This window comes from Ammospiza nelsoni, chromosome 9 (genome assembly GCF_027579445.1).
Source record: "Ammospiza nelsoni isolate bAmmNel1 chromosome 9, bAmmNel1.pri, whole genome shotgun sequence".
NCBI lineage: Eukaryota > Metazoa > Chordata > Aves > Passeriformes > Passerellidae > Ammospiza > Ammospiza nelsoni.
In genome coordinates, this window is record NC_080641.1 from 15812115 (window position 1) to 15828555 (window position 16441).

Genomic DNA, 16441 nt, shown 5'->3' on the forward strand with positions numbered 1-16441 from the left:
TTTCATGTAGAAGGAGAGTCTTGCTTTGCCCCACCTTTTGTTGGAGCAAATACATTTACATGTGTATGATACCGGATTGGTGTGTTGACCAGAAGTGGTAATTCCATGTGTGATTACTGGTGTAAGTATTCTTGACATTTTCTTTAGAATTCTTTAGGGAAACCACAAGTGCAAGAGAAATGCCTCTCGGTAAATATGGTTCTGTTTCTTGATAGAGCTGTTTTAGGCTGTGGTTTAGTAGGAGTGGTTCAATGGGTAAGCATTATCTTTTGTTCTGTGGAAGTTGAATCTGTGTTCTAATCTTTACTAGAGACTGGAATGCTTAATGGTTTCTGTTCTAAGGGCAGGCAAGATTCTTGTAGTCTCCTGTTGTCTCTAGTCATACAGTTCCTTTCTCCACCCTTTTCTCTGCACATTTTCTGGTAAATGCTTCTCTGGCTTCCCCAGTGTGTGTGGGTGTCATTGTGGGCCTCTGTGCCCGCCCCCTCCAAGTTTTCACATCAGTTCCTGAAAGAGTTTTTCTATTCCTCTTATGTATAAATCTTGCTTTTGTTTGTGTACATATTGATAGCTCTAAAATGTAACTCGGCAGTACACTTTGGGAACCATGCTTGCTAGTTACCTACCTAAAATTCGTAATTTTATTTGTACAGCTTTTTTTTTTTTAAATGTGATCTTGAAGGAGCTGTAATTAGCTGTGAGGAGTAAGCCATATGTCTACTGGGTTTGATTATGCCAGATAAGCGAGAATCCCTCTAAGGAAAAGGGTCTGCGTGGGTGGAGTAGTTTGCAAGAGATTTTTTGTATGCTGGGAAATATCATGTTCAAACAAGTAAGGGATATTCAGTTCACCAGACTTGCCCCTCTTTGTTTTGAGAACCATGAAGCCTCCTCTGATTTTGCCAATCAATGCCCACCCATGCATCAGGACAGATCATTTTGCCAGTGAATCCCACAGCATCTTGTCTCGTGTGGCTCAGGGCTCCTTGCAGCTGCAGGTGTGCAGGGGTAGGTTCTGGTCTGCTATGGAAACCAGAACTCCCCTGCAACACCAAGACTTGTTAAAGGAGTCTTTTTTCAATTTTGGTATTTTGATTAACATGAAATAGTTTTTAATTCATTTTGCCGTTTATTTAATCAACTTTTATTCACAATTTCTAAAGCTTATTCTAGACCATATCGCATTTCTTCTGTTCAGAGGGGAAATATGTGCCCCCATCTTTGATTATGTTAATGGCATATTTATTTGTTTTTATTATTCTTTGCTGTTAGGCAAAATGAGGTTTTTTTTATGGCATTAATTTTCACAGCTGTTTAAATGAACTCCAAATATTGTTTTCACAGGATTAATCTAACATTAATTCTTAATTTTGCTCATCTGCCTCTGAATTATTATTCACTGTGGAGACTTTGTAACTTCAGTTTAAGCTGTAGTTTGTGATATTTCTCTGTGGTTTTTACTTTGTCATTCTCCTGTGTAAACATGTAATTTTCCTTCCTTAGAGAGATGCACTTTTAACTCTCTTTTATGGTCATGGCAGTCTTGTAATTAGAACTTCAAAAATAAACAACTGAAATTGTAGTGATTATTCCCAAATGCCTGTGAAATGTAGAAATGTAGAATTGCTGTACTGAATTTTGCTACTTCTGAATAAAAGCTTCTTTTGAGATTTCTTTTCAGCTTAATATGGATTTTGATTTGAAAAGATAGAGGCTGAAACTTCTGAGGAGTTCAGGAGAAACCTTGTCACTGAAGTGTGGACATTCAGGCAGGGTCATTCTGGGCCCTTTTCTCTCTCTAGCAAATAAGACTCGCATATCTGCGTGTGAGTGAACAGTAATGGTGGAGAGGGCTGGCCAGGCAGAGTCAAATAGGTCTTGTATGAATTCAGTTGCCAGCAAACAACCTCATGTATGTGACCGTGTGTGTATATATGTGTATTCCACCCTTCCTAATGCTGCCCCTCGCTTTGTGTGTAACCTCAGCGCTTACAGGAGGTGTTCTCTTAGGATGAGGTTTCCCAGACTGCCGCCCTATTCCAGCCATGAGGAAGGGCTCCGGGCTCCGCTGTGCGGCTGTGCCCGTGGGGCCGATGGGAGGGCCCAGCTCCGGCCCCGAGGTGCGGGCGGAGCTCCGGCTCTGTCTGCCCTCCGCCTCCCCGGGCTTCTGCTGCCTCGGCCTCTGGCTCCCTCTGCTGCCCAAACTCCTCCTGCTGCAGCTACCCAAAGAGCCCAAGCGGTCTTAGGACAAAATCTAATTCCAAGTGCATCCAGGTCCAATTGCAAACTGTGTTTGGCACAGCCAGATTTTGTCTCTGTTTATATAATTTGATTTGAAGTAATGCTGCTGATAACGAAACAATAGAGAACAAAATGTTTTATTGCTTCTGTTCTACAACTAATCAGAGTTTGCTTCCCTCTCCTGCAGGTGATAGAAACACTTTCGAAGCTTTCCCGCACTCCCATTGCCCTAGGCACAGGCATAAGGTATGTTATTGCTATTGGGAACGGTGGCACTAATGCCTCGTGGTGGGATGCTCCTTGGCAAGGTTGTTAGAGGCAGTATAGGCTGTGTCCCCCACTGAGAGCTTCTCCAGCTGTAAGCCAGAGTGCCAGGTGGGCAAGGCTCTGGACCTCTGAGGAGCTCCAGAAGGTGTGTGCTACCTCTGTACGCTCCCTGGAGGGCCTGAGTGGTGTGTTCTGCTCGCACTGAAACAGGAGGTGAACAGAGGAGCAGCAGTTCTGGTATTGCAGAACTTGTGTAAATTGTGACACAGGGATCAGAAGTCAAGCTGATGCTGTGCTGATTTATTTAGAGACAAATGGGGTTTCTTTTCTTTCTCGCTTCTAAAAAATCAGCAAAATCAGCTAAGTTGTGAGATTCTTATTTTTAAAAAGAAACAACAATAACAAAAAAAAATCCAACCAGATCTAACCTGAAAGTTTTGATAATTTTTTCCAGTTGAAAAATGTCAATGGTGTGTATTAGTGGTGATTTATAACAACTGTGCCCGGTAGAGTTTTTATTATATTAAGTGTCAATCCACATAATGAAGTATAAATACACATACACTGCTCATCAGAGAAAGGGGGGGACTATATGAGCACATTAGTATACAATAATCTGTGTGAAAATTTTGGAAGCCAAACAGAAATCCACTATATGACTAGGCTAGTGGTGTCTGTAATTAATGCTGTTTTTCTTTCTATAGGCCCTTCCCTACAGAAGAAAGTGTTGATGATGAAGATATCTACAAAGGTTTACCTGATTTGATAGAGTACGTTGTAAATATATTAATTACAGATTTTTGTCTTTCAGTTGCATGCTATTGTTTGTATTGTGCTGTAGAACATATAGTTTTAATGAGAATGAGATATTAATTCAATTAGTAAATATTTTGTTAGTTATTATGCTGACCAGGAAGAATTAATTATGAAAACTTATTGGAATTATTATGCTACATTTGTGTATATAAAGCAGCATGTTTTACAGAGGGTGCTTGTAGCAAAGGAAATAAAGAATGCATTTCTAAGTCACCTGTCAGCACTACGAGAATGCTTTCAGAAGATTGCAACATCACTTGTAAGGAAATTGTCTTTGCTAACTGGCAAAGAAAATGAGTGTTTGGATCATAATTCAGGATCTTTTCCCTAAAGACAGTGAATTTTTTAATGTGAGTGCATTTACCTCTTCTGGGTAAGTGTTTGCAGGATTGTCAGGATACTCTGGTGTCCTATGGCTGGGATCTCTCGAGATCCATGAGGGATTGTGTTGGACAAGAGCCAGGTCAGAGCTTCCTGTTCCAAGGCTCAAAGTTCACCAGCACTCCTTGCATGTTGCTTCCTGCAGTGTGGGAAAGAAGCTGCTGTTCACGCCAGGGATTTGTTTCTTCAGTGCCTATAAAGAAGGGAAACCTCAGTGTGATTGGCATTGCTCAATTTACCACTTTCCCTGCCAAGCTTGTCCTTGTCTCTGCAGCTGGCTGTCTCATAGATAATTGCTTTTCACTCTGTGTAGCAGAGCATGCAGAAGGTAGCAGTTGTAGTCTCCTCTGAGACCCAAGTGGACAAGAGGTGATGTCCTTATCTCTTAGATGTGGTGGCATTATAACTGTTTGAAAATAGTTCCACCAGTTTTTAAATGGGTATGTAAATTCAGCATTGTGAGACAGTCTTTCATTAAGAAAAAAAAAAACCTAACAAATCATACCAAAGAAATTGATTTGTAACTCTTCTTGTGTAACAAATTATGAAAATTATTAACAGAAATTTAATAGTTGGATGCTGTCTCAATTGTGGAGGAAGCGATTCAAGAATAAGAAACAAATGTGCCAGTGAATAATGCAAATAGCTCACATTTTTTAGTTTCCCTCAATTATCAGTAAGTTTATTTGAAATTGATTTAATTTTCCCTGAGTTTAAATGGCGTCTAAAGAATTAAAAATTAAGTCTTCTTGTCAGAAAGAACTGTAGTAGCTAAATGTTTCTACCCTTCCTCTACCTTTTTGCCAGCTTTTGTTCCCTGGAGCAGAGGTGGTAGAATGGAGTGTGTGCTGCATCTGACAGCTGCCAGCGTTTAATGTGAAGTGCCAACACAGCATCACTGCTGGTGGGAACTGAAACACTGGACTAACCTGTTGGTTTTTACTCTGAAGGGTTTCAGTGTTGTCTTCCAACAGGACAAACCTCAAAATTGTCTGCATATGTGATCCAGTTTCTATATTGTTTTTGTGACTTGACCGCTTTCAATATCTTTTAGAGTTTTTTTGTAGACTTACCCTAAGGAATAGGAGTGAGAGTTATTATAGGCTTGATGCAATCCTAGCACAAAGCAGGTTACACTCTAGCAGGGCTGACTGTAATGAAGCTGAATTAGCTGAGGGCAGAGTTGAGCACTGACTTTCTGCTGTATTTCTGTGGTCTGGGTAATCGCAGGGCATCACTTGCACGTAGTTGTTTTTGTTGAACTGATTTTCAGTTTGATTGGTTCCTTTGTTCATTTTTGTGTTGCTGGAGGGTGTGTGAGACGATCCAGATTCTGGTTTATGATGTGGAGGTACAGTGCCTCAGTGCTGGCTCTGCAGTCTCTGGTGTATTTTACCCTGGCTCATGCTTTCTGCAGACAGGGAGAAGACCTGTAACAGTCTCACATCCCAGTGCAGTGGGATGCAGGCAGTAAGGAGAGGCAGCTCCTCTTCCCTGGATGTGTTGGGGAAAAGGTCAAGGAAAAGAGGGACATGGATTGTAGCTCTTTCTGAGGTGTTGCTTTTGCAAAGTAAACTATTCTAAATTCATTAGTCTTTGGTATTGTGTTGATTCTGTAAAATTTATTTTAAATGAATTGAGAAAATAAAATTAATGGACCTAATTTCCCTTAATGAGTTATTTTCATTAGCTATTCTATTAATTAATCTGTTTGTTTACTGTAGCACTTTCTCCTATGAGTAGTCCCTTGCAGAGCTGGTGGTACTTTGTCTGTGCTGCACATTTTTTTTTTCTTTTCTTATCTTTTCAGTGAAACTGGTGTTGAGGAAGATGAGGAGTTGTATGATTGTGTCTATGGAGAAGATGAAGGTGGTGAAGTTTATGAAGACCTAATGAAAGATGAAGCAGCACAGCAACCTGTATGTTTTCCAGTTCCTAGCTGCTTTCCATGCCTAGTATGCTTTGCATACTTTTTGAGTAAAGGGGAAAACAATAACTATAGTAAGCTTAAAAAAAGTGATTTTTAAATGAAATACAATAATTACTTTGATAGTTTTGAGTAGTAAAATTTACCAGCTATTTTAAGAACAGTTAATTGAATTGCTTGCTTGAAAGTGTCCTACCTTCAAATTTGTTATCATTTTGTGAAATTCTTGTGTATAATATTATTATTTCAGCCATAGTTTAGGTGACTAGCCTAACAAGGACAACTGAGAATTGTTTCAAATTAATGCATTTATCCAACCATGTAGGTTTATGTTGCAAAGTAAACTATTCCACCAAGTTTTCCCTAGGTGTAGCTGAACTCCAGAGGCAGCTTTTCTTACCTGTACTGGTATCACACATTATTTCTTATTCTCCCTTTCCTTTTGTGTATTGCACTCAAATTCTAGATGTTTGCAGTGTGGATAGAAAAATTGGTATGTCAATTTCTGCCAAAAGTGTCTGTGTTAGTGGTCTCTTTGGGTTAGGTGAGCTCAAAACTGAAGTGAATGGAATGCCAGGATTTGTTTGCATCGCTCATATAAGTACTGATGAACAACAAATGCCCAAGTTTTGCAAATGGATATAAACTACTGAGTACAGCAACCTCTGTAATGGGGCGAATATGCAAACACTTTTTTGGACAGTATTGAGCTAAAGGTAAAAAATAGCTGAAAGTCTAAATAATGCCAAATTCTATTACTTTATAGAAATTAATTACCTACAGTTAACTGTGAATGTCTCCTTCCCTGTACAAAAGAATTTGGGAATAAATTTGAGATGAGGGTGACCATGATGATGCTCACCAAGCACAATTCTCCTGATAAGACTACATTTTTGCAAAATGGTTACTTGTGTCTGCATCTGACAAAGACAGAACCTTACTGTTCATTGTGGGAAAATGAAGAACTGCACAAATTGGGTTTTCAAGAGTAGTTTCTGAAGTGCTAAAATTTAATCTAGAAATTCTGCTATTCCTAGAAAAGTCTTTTGTTCAAAAGCTAAATGTAGTTTTTCTGAATGGCAAGAACTAGAGTGCAAAATTTCTGCTCTTGACTCTCTCTGTATTTGATCATCATCTAGTTATCTGGTCTGTGTGCAGCACAGGAATTCTCTACATTGGATGAAAATAAGTAAGATACAACCAGGGATATGCTGAGGGGTGTTGCAAATTGATAAATAAGCTTCAGAAAGTATGTAGTAGTTCTATTGCTTGTTAAGATGCTGCTTCTTGTTGTTGGAGAAAACATTTTGGATTAGTCACTGCTTCTAACTGCAAGACCCCATCCAGTTACTCTGTCAAACCTCCACGCTGACCTCTAATATTTCCAGAGCTTCTGTGCCTTGCTTGATATGAACAGTTCCATATCATCTTCCAGTTATTTACTCTTCTATTTGAAATAGGATTTTATTGAAGCTGTAATGCTGTAAATCCTATCTTGGGTAAGAGTGCTTGTAAACTATTTTTATAGAGTCATGTAATTACTGATAATTACTTCCATGTCCTATGAGTCTGGTGGTTTACATGAAAAATCCAGGGTCTTGTTGGAGGCACACACACACATATGCAACAGCTGAACTTTGAGGTCACTGCGCTTCCTGATCTGAGGACATACTCCTGTTGAGTCTGAAGAGAAGGCTCCCCTTGAGAAAGACAAGGGGAAAAACTGTAAATAAGTACAAGGATTAGACTGCATTGCCATAAATATTGGATTCAAAGTTGCTTATGTGATTTAGCCCCATTAAGTTTAATAGAATTATTAACTGCTGGGTATTTAAAATAAGATTTCTCAGTCTGGATGTAAATTAAATGTGACCTTGTATTTCAGCTTCCAGAGTACATGCTGATACTCAATGTTTTATGTCTAAACATTAATTTTTCATAATATTACTTTGATTTTGATTTTACTAAAGTCATCAGCTAATTGAACATTAAAATATTCTTGGTTATTTCTGTCATCTTTGGAGGCTGCAGTACTCAGAGAAATTCAGGAAGCAGTTATCCTAATTGTGTAATTCTAAACAAATAAAACCATTTGTTATCCATTAGGTGCCTGTTAATGACTTAAACTTGACTCCATTGTAATTGCAGAAATGTCCTGAAAATGACATAAGAAGCTGTTGTCTTGCTGAAATAAAGCAAACTGAAGAGAAGTACACTGAAACCCTGGAATCGATTGAGAAAGTAAGATGCTGCTTACAGACTTGTAACATGCATTTTTATAGCAGTCTAGAAGGTAAATTAAAATAGCCAATGTATATATAATTTCTTTCTTTCAGTTTTTCATGGTGCCATTGAAGAGATTTCTGTCAGCATCAGAGTTTGATACTGTTTTCATCAACATTCCTGTGAGTAATTAGATATTTAATGAACAGACATGAGGTTCGTAGCCGATTGTGATATATTGGTGTTACGTGTTACTGCACAAAATGATTATTTGAAATACAATGCATGGTGTGTTTGTGTGGATATTAGTTCATTAAAAAAGATGTACGCTACCAATTTATTTTTTTTCTGCTTGAGAGAATAAGGTAAGATAAATAGGATTAGCACGTAAGACAGTGAATTGTTATAAACTGCAGTATGTTTGATCTTTAAAAGCTAATAATTTCTAGAAATGGATTATCTTGTAATAAATGCTGTTATTTTAATGATGGTACAAAGTTGTAACTGCTAAGTTACCAATTGCTGTGTACTGGCTATCTGTAGCTGCTCTGCAATTCCTTGTAGCTGCCCTGGCTCCTGCATCATTGAACACACTCTCAGTTTAGGACTCAGAATCTGGTGCTGGAAAGGATAAGGAAATCCTCTGTGAATCATCTAGGAAACCTCCTATTTGACTGAAACAATAGTGGTTCCTGTGATTGCTACTTTGTGTCATTTATTTTCAGCTTAATCAAAACAGTATGACAGTTTACATGTATTTGTAGTTGATAAGAGATCAGCATGTCTTTAGTCTGTCTAACTTTAAAGGAAGACATGAGAAATGGTCTGAAGCCTCTCTCAACACAGAAAAAATGAAAACAATGTTCTTTTATGAGGCCTTTTTAAAGAAAGGGTCCTCACAGTGTGGCCCATGAGCCACATCAAGCTGTTACTGCTTGTTAAATATCACCTCTGGTTTGGCCATATATGGTGTGTCCAACAGGCTCTCAGGTTATAGGAGGAGGTGTTGAGGATTTTATTCTATTCTGTGAGAACCTGGCCTGTCTGTAAAAATGTTTTGGTTGCTGTTCCAGCATCATCCTGATAGAAGGTAAGTTCTGACACTTACTATGCAGATGATACCTGACCCCTTGCCATATTTTTCCCTCAGTGAAGTTTTCACTCTGCCTCTCGATTGCTGTCATGTCCTCCACTTTGAGAATGTTCTGGACTAATATTCACAGATATCAGTAACTAACTTAGCTTCTTGAATTACATCAGCTCCCCACAGAGATTCCTTTGCTTTTGAAAACAAATCTATATTCTGTCCTGCATTAGTGTTTCTTACTCATTGCAAATAAAGCCATGATGTGCCCTACCTAAGTTACTGTAGACCTTTCCTAAGGCTCTGTGGGCTCAGGCATATTGACTTTTGTTGAAAGACCTAATTCCAGTCAATGGAAACAGTGCACAAGGGTACAGAAAGGGCTTGAATGCTGTAAACACAAGCAGAGAGGTCAGCCCACTCACTACTAGTTAAAGGATTGCATGGGATCACAGAAGATTAAAAAGAATAAAACCTGTATATTTTAGACTAGAGAGACACATAGTAAGCTTATATTTCAGTTGTTTTGTATTGCTTTTTGTTACCAGCATTCAGTGTTCTGCTGGTAGAAGATGCTGCTTATTCCCAACTCCAGGAGCATTTCGTAGGCATCCAATAACCTTAAAAGAAATACAGGACTTGCCTAAGCCAAAAATATTTGCAAATGCTTTGTCTGCTCAGGCCTTGTCTGTGTGGGAGTTCCTCATCAGGAAGGCTGGAGGGCAGTGGAAGCTTGCTTTAAACTAAAAATAGCTGTTACAGAGAGCTCTGCAAAGTGAGATGTGAAGAGCAAGTGCTGTGTTCTCAGAACAGAATGGATTTTCTTCTGTTAAGGGGTTGTGGTGAAGGATTGTTTCCTTAGGGTGATGTTATGTTCCTTAAATAGACTCTAAAAGAGGCTTGCTGATACCAAAATACTTCATTTTGAAGAAAAAAAGCAATTACCCCAAATTACTCACCAGTCTAAAGAGAGTGCCTTTCATTGGCAGACATATTTATAAGTTCTGCTCTTTAAAGTGAGTGTATGGCTTTATATTTGCATCTGTATAGGTCTGTCTATATTGTGTATATATGCATTTGTATGTACATCTATGTGTGCACCCACATATAAATGCACTTACAGGTGCACCTGTGCATGCCTGTGAATTATGTATATGGACATACAGAGAGAAAGAGATGAAAGTATGTGTAACAGATACTGAAGTGTTGGAATATTCATTAACTTCAAATGATGTTAACATTAGTTTCGTTTAAAACTTGATTTGAATTAGAGATGGCAACCCAAAAAAGACCCATTGTTCCCTTAGCATTAAGCTGTTTTTCAGGGGTAGTGCTTAGCTGAGTCCCTGTGTACTCCTTAGAAAAAGTGCTCCTGTTCCAAATACACTAATTGGGAAGCATTTCTGTAACAATGTCTGTGTACTGCAACTTAAGATTCTGAGGATAAGGCCATACAGTTGCTAGCAACTAAATATTTGATCTGTTTCAAGATTCTGCATCCTCCTCAGTGAGGTGATTGTATGTACTGTTAGTTTTCATCATGTGAAGTGAAATGTTTTAACTCAATTCACAAATCAATGTTGAATATTATTTTTGTAGTGTATAATTTCTTGAATTAAATCATCTTCAGTGGCTTGCTCTGTTAAACAGTCCTGTTTTTCATTCCAATGGTCTGTATACTACTTACAGTTACCCAGATTTCAAAACTTCTTAACCTGTTTTGACTTAATTTGTTATGAATTCTCTGACAGCGTCCATACAGTGTTTAAGCTGATGCAGTCTCCTATAGTTTCTGTATGATGGTGTATAAGTAAGGAGAGTTGCAACAGTAATCAAAGAGCAAATATTTCTGCAATATTTTGTCTCAGACATTAGCTGTGTGCTGTATTGGGAAACTCATTATGATTGCAGTTAATTTAGCATTAGGACATCACTAATCGACCAATGTAATGTACAGAACTAATTTTTCACAGCTCAGGGACAAGAATCATTACTTCAGCGTGTCACTAAAGCATTTGCTTGACTTGCTTAATTTTAAAATTATCATTATAAAATAAAGGTGAATTAACAGCGCACATTCCAAGCCAGAATAAATTAGTCTCTAATAGGTAGTTCTTGGAGTTTAGTTGTTCTTGTTGCACTCTAAGGGAAGATGTGCCAAACCTTGAAATGAGATTCTATTCTTAAATAATCTAGTTTCCAATTTATTGAAATTAATGAGTCAAACATAAAATAATTTATTTTTATATTCAAAGCTTTAAGCCATTTTGTTTTTACAAAGCTTTTCCCCTCCCCATTACTGTTTTTAAGGACTTGGTGAAAATTCACAGGAATCTTACACAGGACATCAATGATTCCATTGTTAACAAAAATGATCAGAACCTATATCAAATATTTATTAACTACAAGGAAAGGTAAGATTTAAGGATTCTTACTAATTGTGCTGATATGTGCTCAGTATGGTATTTTACTGTATTTTTATTTAATGAATATTTCTGAAACAGGGTTAAGTTCAAAGTAAGTTATCAAGCTAGTTTTGGTGTTTTGAGCTGGAAGTCAAAATGCCACCTATTGTTTTATGAACCCTCACTCTTGTTAGCCCAGCTTTGCCAATATGTCTACTTAGACAGGTAACAAATATATTTCTAAGGAAACTTAAATTTTACACAGCATTTTTTTCATGCACATGATGCCAGATATTTTATAACATGTACTAGTACTGTTTAAGAGATAAAATAAATGATACTTATTAGGGATGTTTCAGATTCAAGAACAGAAAAGGTCATAACTGGAAAGAAGAGGCAGCATATGTAAAAGAGGAGAGAAGAGACTATGGTCTTGCTTTACCCTGGGTCAGAGGTGTGATAGTAAAGCAAACACCCTTTGCCTTCAAGCTTTGAAAAGCAGCCAAGCTGATAGCAGGATAGCTGTGGCAATATGCCATACCCTGTGGGCTAATTGCCAATTTTTTACCCACCTTTTCATATTGTTCCTTCTGCCAGCTCTGAACAGCTGTTGGACTCACCAAATGAATTTATGTGCCTGTGGTACTTGGCTGAAAACACTTGTTCTGTTGGCTACATTGCTGACCTACCTTAAAGTAACCTTTGGGATTTGGTTGAAAATTAAGTCCTTCTGGGAGCACAGTCAGACTTGAGGGAGCTAACTGGATTTGCTTCAGGGTGAAGGAGGATTACTGCAGTAATAATTAGTGTGTGAGAAATTGGACAGCAGCATCCCAAGAATGCTGGATGGGACAGTTTTCCAAGGGAGAAGGGTGTCCCTGACTGCCCAGAAAGAGTACTGCCTTCAGAGACCCTCTGTCTCAGCTTCCGGTTTGGAGCAGGACACAGTTATTTCCCAGGCTGTTACACTTTCTGCTGCTGTAGGAGAGAACCAGGGGACAAGGAGTTGTTCTGGAAAATGCTTATCTTTCTAAAGTTGTTCTGAAATGTGAAAAGAGGAACAAAGGACACTGAGAAGAAATACCGTTTCTATTACTATAAAAAGGGAACAGATGTTGATGCAGTGTCAGAACCATACAGTGGTTAAAAGTAATCCAAAATGGTAAGTTTTAAAGTTATCATTGTCATCACCTTATTGTGAAAAAAAGAATTAAAAGGGTAAAGGTTAGGTGAGAGAAAAATAAATTTAGGACGCTTCAGTTGAAGGCTCATGGGAATCCGCCAAAAAAGGTTTGAAGCATACAGAAGAAATCACCTCAAGAAATAGATGAAAAGGTGAAAGAAAGGAGCACTCTTGGCACTGAGACTAGCAGAAAGAAGCACTCCACAGAGAGAGGCAAGAAATTCCTGTTGTAAAACCAGGCTCCTTCAGGAAGCATTGCTTCACTTGACATCTATTGAAAATTTCTTGAGATTTTGTACACTAATATTTTGATCTGAGAGCTCAGACCTGATAGAAAATGTTGGTGATAGATGAGTATGGATAACCTACAAGTTCTTTAAAGGATGGCTGTACTTAATGCTATTAGGCCTGTGCTCCAGAACTTACTCATTACAACCATGAAAGTCTACATTGCTGTAAACACTATAGACTGTTCTGTTCAACAGAAAATTTGCTGCTTTTTCATGAATCCTGTATTTATCAGAACATATTTATATATAGGTAACTATTAAAGGAAAATGCAATGATTTTAGACTATTTTGAAAGTAGAGCTAAACTGTTCTCCTGAATAGTATTCATTCATTCATGTTGTCCATTGAACACATGGTTAAACTCTACCCTTGCTTATATAGGCACTGTTTCTCTTGAAACAAAGATTGTTGAAAAATGGTGAAGGGTTGTTCTTAAATAAACAAATGTTCCTTTCGTTCTTTCTCTTGCTTTGATTTAGGTTGGTTATTTATGGACAGTACTGCAGTCAAGTGGAGATAGCAATATCGTGCTTAGACAATATCTCTAAGACAAAAGAAGATGTTAAATTGAAGTTAGAGGTATCAGTATTTTTTAACATGTATATATATATATGCACCTTATACCATGTATTTCTGTGACTATGTGCTGCTTTCATTGAAGTCAAAGCCCTTATGATGATGAAACTATCTGGACTGATGAGTCTATGTGTTTCCCTTCCTTCTTTTGGAGCCTCTGATCAAATGAAAATGTGCTGCATGCACTAAAGTGTGCCTCCTGATCCTGAAGTGAAGGGAGCTTTGCCCCTGACATTAGCAGAGTTAGTGTTTTCTCTCAGGATGTGACCATCAATGGTACCCTTCCATTTATCAGTGTGTCTCAGCTGGAATGCAGAATTGCAGGATTAACAGGCTAGGAGGCATCTGTAGGCTGCCCAGGCCCTTGTCCCATGGCCTCAGGGTTGTCTGCCGTGACCCCGTGGTGCTTTCTGCAGAGCTGCTGCCCGTCTGCTGAGCCCTCAGGGTCAGCGTGTCCCTGGCTGGTGCCCGTGGGGTGAGGGATGCCATCTTTGCCTTGCTGCCTTTGTGTGAGGCCTGTGCTGAGCCTGCCCCGAGCGGTGCCAGCTGCTCCCTGGGCTGTGCTGCCTGCAGCCCTGCTGGGCTGTCCTGTGTCTTCTGCTGCACATCATTGCCAATGCCACTGAAGGGGAGGGGGCCTTGGACAGAGCCCTGAAGAGCTCTGTTTGCAGTTGTCCCTCAGGTGGTGCCGGAAACATCAGTCACTGCACTTTTTGCACCTCATAATTCAGTCAGTTTTTTATAGACCTGGAGCATAACATCCCAACCTGGATATTACTCTATTGTGAGAGATGAAGCCATGGAAAATTCAGGGTAGACTGTCCCCACCCATTTACAGATCCAGTCACATAGGTCAGGTATTAACTTGTGGTAAATCCATGTTGGATATTCCCATATACCTTCCTCATGTGCCCAGATATTGATGCCAAGAGGACTTGCTCCACAATTTTTGCAGTGAAGTGCTGAAGTGAGACTGACTGACCTGTAGTTTCCATGATTGCCTTTTGGGGTTTTTTTGCCCCATAGGAAAATATTTTTTTTAGTTGTATGGAAGGCCTAGTTTCTGTTGCCTTTGTTCTACTCTTTTATGAATGTTGAAACATCTGAGAACATGTGACTAAATGCAGGTTACTTTTGCTTTTTTTTGGCTTTGCCTTATCAACGGTTTTTTCTTCATTTTGTTGCTACTATTTATCACAAGCTTAAGATAGTTGTTCTAAGTCACTGAGTTTTCATATGTATCACTTGAATAGGTTTATTTTCTAGCCCTATTGTCTTATTCTTTCTTCTGCTTTGAACTAGGAATGTTCCAAGAGGGCCAATAATGGGAAGTTTACATTGCGGGATCTCCTAGTGGTTCCAATGCAAAGAGTGCTGAAATATCACCTACTGCTTCAGGTATTTTATTTTTGAAATTTAAGGGGGCTGAGAGAAAAACTGTGGTTGTTTATCATCGTGGGTTTTAAAAATGAAAGCCAAATGTCTTTATCAAAGGAAGGTGATTGATGCTTCCCTGGATTTGTTAAGAAATAAAATTCAGTCAAGTGCAGGGTTTCTCCCAGAGATAATTCCTTAGAGCTAAAGCATATCTGGAGAAAATAAAATAAAATAAAACATGATTGTTTCCTCAGTCTCTGGACCTTTTATTGTTGGTGTGTTTAAATTGGTTAGTAGTACCAAACCATAAGCATGGTACTTGGAAATGTGAACCATTACCCTCCAAAAGAGGAAGCTGGGCCATACATACAGCATACTTTTAAGATACTTCTTCGCTGTCATAAATTGCAATTAAGCTATATTTATTTTGAAATGCTTCTTGTTATAACCCACAAAGCATTAGCTTTTGCAGTTAGTCCTGTAATAAGGGTGGAGGGTCTTATAAACTTAATTTGATAGCTGTGCCAGGAGACTCATTAGTTCAGCTGAGAAGAAATGTATTACTATATTAGACTGTCAACCTGCTGATGCTTGTAAAATGTCATTTTAAAAATATCTACTACTTATATATGGAGCATAATTTTTACTCTGCAGAACAACATACATTTTGTAATATTAAATTTTTGAAATACTTCTGTAAATGAGTCATCAATATTTTGATCAATGCAAAATAGGAAAAAAGCAAAATTAATGGTACATCTTCTTAAAAAAAACTTGTGAGATGGGACTTATGATTTTATAGTCAACCTGTATATTGTGGAAAGATGATATACAATGTCGCTATGCTCTGTGTAACAATATCTGTTGTACAAGGAACACATTTTACAGACATGGAAAGAAAATGAGTGAATTATTAGAACTGCAATGAAAATCTAAGTACTAATTATTATTAATTGTAATATGAGTATTAAAAATATTATTCAATTTCTTATGATTTTATTAAGTTATCTGAGGTGAAATGTATAATTGCCTCAAATTATAAAGAAGAAATGGCCTGTTTTCCCAAGAGGTTGTTATTCTACTTCATAAGGCCCCAAAAAGACTCAGTATTTTCCATATAGGAAGCGGTTAAAAGAATTCTTTGAACAAATTTCATTTGATTTCAGTGTGTTGTTTGAGTCAGCTTCCTCTTAGGTATGATGAGACAGTGACTTTTAAGCTGTGCACACTTCAGCTGAAGTTTTACTGACAGCCTGGATCCTTGTCTGTGGACAAGTGCATGCTTTGGAATAGGATGAAATACCATTACACATAGCAATGTGTAAATGAACCTGACTGTTGTTTACCTGGGCTTCCAGCATGCACATACAGTAATGATCTGATTTGGCAAGTTTTAAGTGCTAGACAGACCAAATTCACTTCTTGTGATGGTTCATTAGCAGCTCAAGTCAGTATTTAGGCTGTGCAGCAATCATTCCTGAACACTTGCCAATTAACTGTTTGCAATAGTCCCCACTCACTGATAGGCTGCTCACTCTGGGCATGAAAATGCTTATTCTTGGGCTGTGTTTTCTGGCTTTGGCTTCTGTATTTTTTGGGGGTGAGGATGAGCAATGATGATTTCAATTTATAAAAATGACAAACAGTGGGTGGAAAGTTTTAACTGCTGTG

The 16441-nt window shown here is 38.3% G+C and overlaps 1 protein-coding gene across 1 annotated transcript in view; it reads left to right on the top strand.

Moving 5' to 3' along the window:
• VAV3 (vav guanine nucleotide exchange factor 3) overlaps positions 1-16441 on the top strand; it is a 147483-nt gene that overhangs the window by 50057 nt on the left and 80985 nt on the right. Inside the window, exons 3-10 of the mRNA XM_059478257.1 lie at positions 2429-2487; positions 3213-3278; positions 5516-5624; positions 7781-7873; positions 7969-8037; positions 11250-11353; positions 13297-13396; positions 14696-14791. Of these exons, the coding sequence (XP_059334240.1) occupies positions 2429-2487; positions 3213-3278; positions 5516-5624; positions 7781-7873; positions 7969-8037; positions 11250-11353; positions 13297-13396; positions 14696-14791 (696 nt within the window). The remainder of the gene's footprint in view (positions 1-2428; positions 2488-3212; positions 3279-5515; positions 5625-7780; positions 7874-7968; positions 8038-11249; positions 11354-13296; positions 13397-14695; positions 14792-16441) is intronic.